The sequence below is a fragment of the Pyrgilauda ruficollis genome, unplaced genomic scaffold (genome assembly GCF_017590135.1).
Source record: "Pyrgilauda ruficollis isolate IOZ18807 unplaced genomic scaffold, ASM1759013v1 scaffold56, whole genome shotgun sequence".
Lineage (NCBI taxonomy): Eukaryota > Metazoa > Chordata > Aves > Passeriformes > Passeridae > Pyrgilauda > Pyrgilauda ruficollis.
The window spans coordinates 4,715,093-4,723,273 of record NW_024527266.1 but is presented as its reverse complement, the minus strand read 5'-3'; the positions used below and the strand labels follow the sequence as shown (position 1 = coordinate 4,723,273).

General features: G+C 46.2%; 1 protein-coding gene across 2 annotated transcripts; it reads left to right on the top strand.

The window, feature by feature from the left end:
• The first annotated feature begins 23 nt into the window (after nt 1-23).
• Nucleotides 24-6,568, top strand: PHF5A (PHD finger protein 5A). Of its 2 annotated transcripts, XM_041481577.1 has the most exons (4): nt 24-281; nt 1,446-1,469; nt 2,699-2,865; nt 5,880-6,568. In XM_041481577.1, exons 1-4 carry the CDS (start codon nt 230-232, stop codon nt 5,967-5,969), a joined length of 333 nt encoding a protein of 110 aa, XP_041337511.1. In that variant the 5' UTR covers nt 24-229; the 3' UTR covers nt 5,970-6,568. The 2 variants fall into 2 exon arrangements, with proteins under 2 accessions (XP_041337511.1, XP_041337510.1); XM_041481576.1 differs by lacking the exons at nt 24-281; nt 1,446-1,469 and adding an exon at nt 1,520-2,331.
• Nucleotides 6,569-8,181: the final 1,613 nt, after the last annotated feature.

The following is an 8,181-nucleotide window of genomic DNA, read 5'->3' as shown; positions in this document are numbered from 1 at the left end:
CACGGGAGGGTCGGCGGCTGCCGCGAGGGGCTCCTCTGGGCGGGGGGAGGCTGTGAGATGGGGTGGCTTTAGCGGGAGGGTTTATCTCGGCATCTCTCGGCGTTTTCCCGCTCAGGGCAGGCGCTTTGGCAGACGCTGCTCTCACCCCGGCCAGGACCCGAGGGCGGCGCGGCGGTGAGGGCTCCGCGGGGCCGCAGCAGCAGCAGCGCCGGGCGGGTATCGCCTCGCCATGGCCAAGCACCACCCGGACCTCATCTTCTGCCGCAAGCAGGCGGGCGTCGGTGGGTCCCGGAGGATGGGGGGATGAGGATGGGAGGATCCCTTCGCCCCTTTTCCCGCCGCGGGGCGGGCTGCAGGCGCGCGCGCGTTACCGGCCGTCGGGCTCGCGCGCGGCCGTTAGGCCCGGCCGGGGCGGGGGAGGGGGAGGAGGGGCGGCGCGCGCCACCCGCCCCTCCCTCCTTCCCTCCCTCCCTCTTTTGTTTTTCCTTTTATTTTCCTTTTTTTTTTTTTTTTTTTCCCGGTGCCTCTGTTATGGATCCAGCAGCATTTGGGAGCATCTTTCTGGCTGCGAGGCAAAAGTTATCTTCCGGGTTATTCCTGTAATGCAGACAGCGGGATTTAGCCTTGCCTGAGCTGAGTCAGAATTTGGGTCAAGGTTCAAAGAACTCTTAGACGAGATTAGAAGTTGAGGTGTCCCTTCCAGGCTTTTGTCACTCCTTGGAAAGGCAAATTTAACAAGCAGCTGTTTGCAAGATCCATAAATACAAAGCATTCAGCTGCACTGTCCGTAGGAAATTCCTTTTTGGAATAGTCCGTGCTTCTAACCATCTGTCTGTGTTGAAAATCATGTCCTGACAAACCCCTTGTCTCTCAGACTTCAGACAAATCGATATTTAGTCTTTGTGGATGTGCACATCTAGTCTTTGAAACTCGATATATATTACATTTATCCATGTTCCTAACATCATTGTTGTGAGTGCCCCAGACAAGTGACAAGATTTTTAAGATACATTTAGTGTATCTTAAATCTTCATTTCTAAAGAAAAGAAGGTATTTGGACTGCTTTAAACAAACATTTGATTTTGGTTTTTATCCCCCCACTAAAACCAGTGTAAAAGCTGTGCCAAGACTCATGTACAACATTTCCTTCAGTCAGACACGCTGGCTGTGTTTGGAATGGAATGATGAATGTGGTTTTTCTTACTGCAGAGGGGTGTCATTGTGCATTCATAGTGCATCTCTGGTCCTGGTAAATCTCTCCAGGAAGATATATATGTATTGTTTATCATGAATGTTTGTATTTATGCTCAAACTGTTTCTATAGTTTAACCTTTAATTTTTTTTAAGGAATGCTCATTACAGTAGATAATTATTTGACATTCAAGCTTGTACTTAGATTTTTCTCCTGCCTCAAATAATTTTTTTCTTTTTTTTTTTCCCCCCAGCAATTGGAAGACTGTGTGAAAAATGTAAGTATAGCATCCACATTTAGTTGCTTGAGAACATGGTGTTGTGGTTAGAGCATGCAGTTTGGATTTGAAGGTTGGAATCTATTTTTGCTTTAACCCCAAACTTAATGTCACTCTTTGAGAAGGGAGCAATTACCTTAACATTGCAAGTGTAGCTCAAGGAATACTTAAAAAGTTGCAAGCTCAAACAGACTCTGGCACAAACACAGTTCTAGAGTACCTGCTGCCAGCATTTCTAGTGGCTGAGGCTGCAGTGACTGCTTCATTGGATCCTTGTAACCTGTAATACCCAAATATCATCCTGATCCTTTTAAAGCAGGGGAAGAAGTTTGAACAACAAACAACGTGAGTAGTTTGTGACTCAAAAATAGTGTGAGAATAAGTGAAGTGGGAGAAGGAGAGTCTGAAGCAAGAAGATAATTTTCAAGAGCGCCTGACAGTGAAACAGATTGCCATTGGTAGTAGCTGAGGGCTGTCATGCCAGAGAGTTAAGAGCAGGTTAGGCAAGCTGTTTGTGGGAGTCAGGATTAGATACCTTGGGAGCTGGTAACAGGATATGAAGCCTTTCATCCGTAGGTCAGTGTTTTGGTTAAGGTCCAGCTCAGCAGAAACTGTCACTGGCATCTGATGGCTCCTTGCCTGTATGATATCAGTACTTGAATTTCACTCAGATCCTTGTGAGAGCGCAAGAGCAACTTCTGTGAAATGGCTGCTTATGCCAGTTTGCCCTTCCTTTGGCCTTGTCACAGATGAGGGATTAAAGGGACCATGAGTACAGTCTCTTATCTCTTTGAGCATAGTAACTCCAGACTTTTGTTGATGTGGCACTGTGGGAGAAGCTTACACTGCTCCTTCTGTGAAGGTAAGGACTTTAGTCCTGTCAGTCTGGCTTGTTTTCTTTTGCAAAGTCAGGAAAAGTTCTAGAGTAAAAGTAGTGGTACAGTCTAAGCAAGTCTTGGCTAATCACAAAGTAGTTGCCCAAGTAATTTTGGGTTTCTTCTCTGACTGTGAATGAATGACTAAATTTAAAAAAAACCCTCAAACATTGCAGGCCATGACCCTTGTTCCTCTCAAGTCTGAAGTTGTGCCCTGTGCCTGAAAAGCACATTTCTGCCTGTCAGCTGTGTTGTCTTTGAGCGTACAGGGAAGTGATTTGACCAGGAAGCTTTTCCTCTGAGGTGGGGGTGGCAGAAGGGCCGTTCTGTAACCGGGGGCTGCTGTGCTCGCAGGTGATGGCAAGTGCGTGATCTGCGACTCCTACGTGCGGCCCTGCACCCTGGTGCGCATCTGTGACGAGTGCAACTACGGCTCCTACCAGGGCCGCTGCGTCATCTGCGGCGGGCCCGGCGTGTCCGACGCCTACTACTGCAAGGAGTGCACCATCCAGGAAAAAGATGTAAGTTGCCATCCCAGCTCCATAGTAGTCATGCTTACCTTTAAGGGGCTTGGAGCTGCTGAAATTAGTGCTGGAGCGATTGCCGTTCGTTTGCGATACCTGAAACCTTTATTCCGCTGTTGATAGGTCTCTGTGTTTGCAAAGCATTTTGAGGTATTGTAACTCTCTTCTTTCTAAGGCTCTCTGAGTGTTTTGCACAGTCACAGTTCATTTCCTCCACACACTGCTCGTTACCACTTCAGGTTGTTATCTTAGTACAGCTCCAGCCTAGGTTTCACCAGGGTCAGAAACACTGCAGACACCGCAAGGCAGTGGCAGAGGCAGCTCCTCCCTGGAAATCCAATATGAGCCACTGATTAAGAACACATATGGTACTATAAGGCCTGTGAAATCAAAACCTTTGTTTTCCTTTGAATAACAAGGTAATGTTGGTCCTTAGTGTCCAGTGGCTCTATTGGTAATTGTGTTTCACAAGTTTGATGCTTCTTGTATAATTTCAATGGGATACAATGTATATTTTCATTCTCTTCTCTGGACTTGTCTATGTTGTAGATATTTCTCTTTCTGCTAATGCTTTTTGGTGTAATGGTCCCTTTTGTCTATAGCCAGAGCTATCATCTTTTTACAATGTTGCAGTGAAAGCCGTTGCACATGGGAAATGAGGCAGCTGTTCACCCCTTGTAAGGCTTTTGTTAATAATCAAACACAATGAGTGCAGAACATGAACTGCAACAGAGCATTAGAAAGACCTTACAGGACAACAAGAACACGATGTTTACAGTTCTGCTGTCCCAGAATGTAGGCCTGGTAGCTGTGAGAGTGTCTGTTAAAAGTTGTTTGGTGCTTTGCAAATTTCATTTCCTACACACCCTAATGACTGTGAAGAACGTGCTAAGAGGGTGGTTCAGACTGATTTACAGGAGTGTCCTCAGCTGAGTGAGTTGCTGCTTTAATTCTCTCTAGTGCCTGTTTTCTCTAGAGGCCTGCAGCCAAATCCAGAACAGGAGCAGGTCCTCCTTTGAGTTTAGTCATTAGATCTAACAGGACCATAATCATTCTCTGTATCTAAATATGGATATAAGTACTTTGGTGGGGGTGCTGCCTCCTACTTCATAAATGCTGTGAGAAACAGTAGCTTTGTTCACTTGCCTTTGGAATAAGGATGCCTGACTTTATGAGTCATGAGTAAAATAGGCTTGGTTTTAGTTTTATCAATTCATAGGGGTTCCCAAGGGGTGTTTTTCATAACCTAAGATTACCTGTATCTAATGTTTGGTTCCAGTGTGAAGTAACCAGCTGCTCTGTCAGGGAGGACTGTAGAAAAAGTAGAGCTAGAGAAGAATAAAATGTCTGGAGTACTTTGACACCTGGGTGAATGCTCCTGTGAGTGAAGAAGGTTGCTCTGTAGCAGAAAACTCAGATGTTACATATTATTGCAGATGTGAGGTTGCAGATCTGAAACAGAAAATCATTTGACATGATTTGTTGCAGGATTGAAGAATGCTTGCACAAGCATAGGGAGCCCAGAAGGAGAACAATTAAGTGTGCTGCTGCCTGTCACAATTATGGTATCTGGTGCTGATGTGCATAAGAAAACCAGATGGGCAGAGCTCTGTACCTGAAGCTCTGTACCTGTACCCAAGGCTTCAGCCACTTCAGCCACAGCACTTTCATCATCCTCAGAGAAAGACTGGAAAAGATAGTGAGGCAAGAAAGCAAATAAAATGGATAGCAAAGATGGAATGCTATTGGGCACAAAGCAAAGGACCTGGTTACTCTTGGTTCATTTATTCTGGTGGAGGAAGGAATGAGGTATTGTTTCAGCCTTGATCTGTGGGTAAGGGCCTGAATCCCACCTTGTCACCCAGCACATCTGTGAGTTGCAAATAGTAATCTTTTCTTGGAGAAAGGAGGGTGCTCATGAGCTGTGTCCTTAGGAGGAGGTGGGAGAATGAACAGAGCCCTGCAATAAGGCTGTCAAGATTTGAACAGGCTCCATGGATTGTGGGAGGCAAGTCTTGAAGGAGTCCTACTATTGAGGTTCAAAATGAAATAAGGAAACGTAGCTAGAAATGGGTTGTGGCAGGTGTATGGGGGAGGGATGATTTCTGTTCCCCACCTCTCCTGTCATTCCTGTCGTGCAGATCCTCCCCACCAGATTGTCTCTCTGGCATGGGAGCCAGGCAGCTTGGGTGCAGATTCTACAGCATCTGACATCTGCCCAGGGGTTTTCTAAATCTAATGCACTCAGGCTTGCACTTCAGCCAAAGACACGTGTTCCTCTGCCTGCTGGGTCCCTCACAACTGCTGTGGCCAGCCATAAGTTTTGCCCTAAAGAATTATGCAGATGCTGGGTTCAGGTGGCCCATGGGCAAATGTTCCCAGGTATACCAAGAGGGCATTCCTGATTTGGTTTTGCAACTACACCTCTCAGGAGGGTCTCCCCTACTCCCCTTGCTTTTCTTGAGGCTTTTTTCTCACCATCTACTGGAATTCAGGTACAAGAACTTTTCTATGTAGCTGCTGTGAGTAGCTGACCCTACAGCCTCTGCAGTCATCGATCCAGGATCCAATAAATCTGAGATTCAGTTCTGCTGTCACTGCTGAGGGGTTCCTAAACACAAGAATGAGTGTGCTAGAGCAGCAAGATTCTTCTTGGCTAAGGAGGGAAAAGGTTATTCCTCTGGGCCCTAGAGGTCCTGCATATCCTGATTTAGAAAGAACTCAGTCTTGAGGCACAGCGCGTCCTTTTCATTAAATGGCTGATGTTTTATGAGCTGTTTTCCATTTCGGTCCTGAGGGAGACCATGTCCTACATCAATGCTGAAGGGACATCCATGTTGGTCTCTGTTCCACTGTCTTACTGGTAACCAACTCTGGAGAGCAATTTGTCTGTACAGGTGTTTGAAATGTGTTGAGGACAGGGCGAGGAGTGTGGGAACTGAGAACCTACTACAGCTATGATGTTGTTCTGTGTTTGCCCATTTCCTAACTTGCATTTTCTTTTCTTACAGAGAGATGGTTGCCCTAAGATTGTCAACCTGGGCAGTTCCAAGACAGATCTTTTCTATGAAAGGAAAAAGTATGGCTTCAAGAAGAGGTGATCCTATTCGTACGTGGCTACCTCCTGTTGGGTTGGCAAGAGGGTCTTGGAACATCTCTGGACTTTACTCTTACTGAAAACTGGTTGATTTTTTTCTAAAGCAATACAAATTCAGTAATATACTTGGGATGGAGAAATAACAGACTGAGTGGGGACTAAAATGTGATGAGAACCAATGATGAGAGAGGGCAAATGAAGATTACTGTCTTTTGCCTTTGCAGAAGCTCTGCTAGTGGTTGCCCCAACTATACAAAGCAGAGTGGACAAGCACTTACACATAGAAGGAGCCATGTAAAAATGGAAAGTGCTGTTTTTAGTGTGGAGAAACACCTTGAGGTTGTACTTACTGGGCCTCCTCTCAATTGTTTGAAATTGCCCCATCCATGAGTGTTGAAGAACAGAACACCAATCTGCTCCCCTCCTCCCTTCCTCCAGTATATTTCCATGCTCCCCTGTTTTTAAGGAATCTGCTCATGGCTGGTACCTTCCCAGGGAGAGCACAGCTGTTCCATGTTTCCTTTGACAGATAAATCCAAGGCCATTTCTTGTAACCATTTCTGTAGGATGCATACCAATAAAGCTTTTGCTTTTGGGTTTTTATTTTTGGTACAACAAGGATTTCTATTTGGTTCATTCTGTGCCTAGCCTCTCTGGAGCTTTCTGAGGACATGGAGGCTTAGCCCAGCTAGCACTTCACAATGGGTTATCTGGTTTCTGACAGCGTCTGCTTGTGGCCACGTGACCTTGCCACAAGGAGCTTCAGGGAACGGCTGTTGCTTTTGTCTGCCTGTGATCCCAGCCAGTGATCATTTTGTCCCGTAGCATGAGGATCGCTGAGCTTGTAACCCTTATCCCGGCTAATACGGCCGTGGATGTTGTTTCACCATGCAAACATCCAATCCCTTTCTAAAACCTACTAAGCTGTTTGACTCGCCGTCCTGTTCTTGTGAATAAGTTAAAGCCTTCCCTGCTGTAACGGGAAACCAACTATTGTGTTCTGGGCTATTGGCCGTGTGCGTGCTGCAAACCAGAGGCTGCTTGTTTGTCAAATACCAATAGAGACTAAAATCAGTCTGTTGGCTCAGCAAAGGTCTGGGAACAGGCGCCTTTGTGCAGAGGCAGAACTGAGCTCCCCATGGGTGTGTACTCCTCAGGTGGTCAAATCAGGGTCCTGGCTCAGGGTGCCCTGCGGTCCTTCAAGCGCCTGTAGTCTGAGCAGAGTGTGCGCTACACTAACACAGTTGTCTTTGTGCAGTTTTGGGGTGCAGAGCCCCAAAACCTTTTTTTGTTTTGTGCCCCTTCCAGGATTTCAGCTATTCCCTTGGGGCTAGTACCAATTCTTCTAATTACTCCTTGGCTTAAATACCTCTTCTACCTGCTCCAGCCATTTGGATAAAAGTGTAAAGCACACAAGTTGTGATTATCCTGCCCTCAAAAGCAATTTTTCCCTGCTGCAGCTGGCTGTATCTGTCACTGGCCCTGCAGGTATCTCAGCTGCTCCTCCCTCTCCTGCCCCCAGCTATTAGTTATGTCAGGTTTCTCTTCCAAGCTTTTTGCAGTTCTGAGAGTATTAGTATATCTTTTTCCCTACACAGCTTCTGATGGATGCCATTTGCCAAGACGTTCAGAGCAATCTAGCTCATTGGTTACAGCAAACCTATTCTCCCAAAGCAGTTCTATGGGAATAAGCAACTGCCTCTGCAGACCAGGAAGCCCATGTCAGACCTGTTATCGGCCATTTTAAATTCTGTGTTTCTTTAAAAGCAGGCCATGACACGCAGATTTGTTGTACTTGGAACTTTATCACTTCAACCAGAATTTATCACTTACCCTCAGTCAGGCTGCCCACATTATCTCGCTAGGAATGCAGAAGGTTTGTACGCACTTTTTTCCTTTCCCAGAAATTTGAAAGATGACAAAGTTTTTCAGTAAAGGTAGAGGGAAATGAAGCAAGTAATTATTTTTTGTCTCAGAACCAATACACCCTGGTGAGCTAATTTTAGAGCACCCCTTGTTCCTGATCATTTAGCGGCTCAGCCAGGCAGGGCTTGCTGTGGAGGTACGAGTGTCCCCATCCCTTCCCCCATCCCCAAAAACAGCTGAACATACTCACTTTCTTGGCACTCCCGATGCCCTCACGCTGACTGCTGGATATATTGGTCTGTATTCTGAGAGTTAAGCTGCCATTTCTAGTTGTTCTGAGTCACTGGGCA

What these genes read in the sequence shown, in the direction of transcription:
- PHF5A (XM_041481576.1), top strand. Translation starts at nt 2,238, where the DNA reads ATGAGTACAGTCTCTTATCTCTTTGAGCATAGTAACTCCAGACTTTTG. An exon ending in ACACTGCTCCTTCTGTGAAG is followed by an intron (nt 2,332 to 2,698) that starts GTAAGGACTTTA and finishes CTGTGCTCGCAG; the next exon opens with GTGATGGCAAGTGCGTGATC. An exon ending in GCACCATCCAGGAAAAAGAT is followed by an intron (nt 2,866 to 5,879) that starts GTAAGTTGCCAT and finishes CTTTTCTTACAG; the next exon opens with AGAGATGGTTGCCCTAAGAT.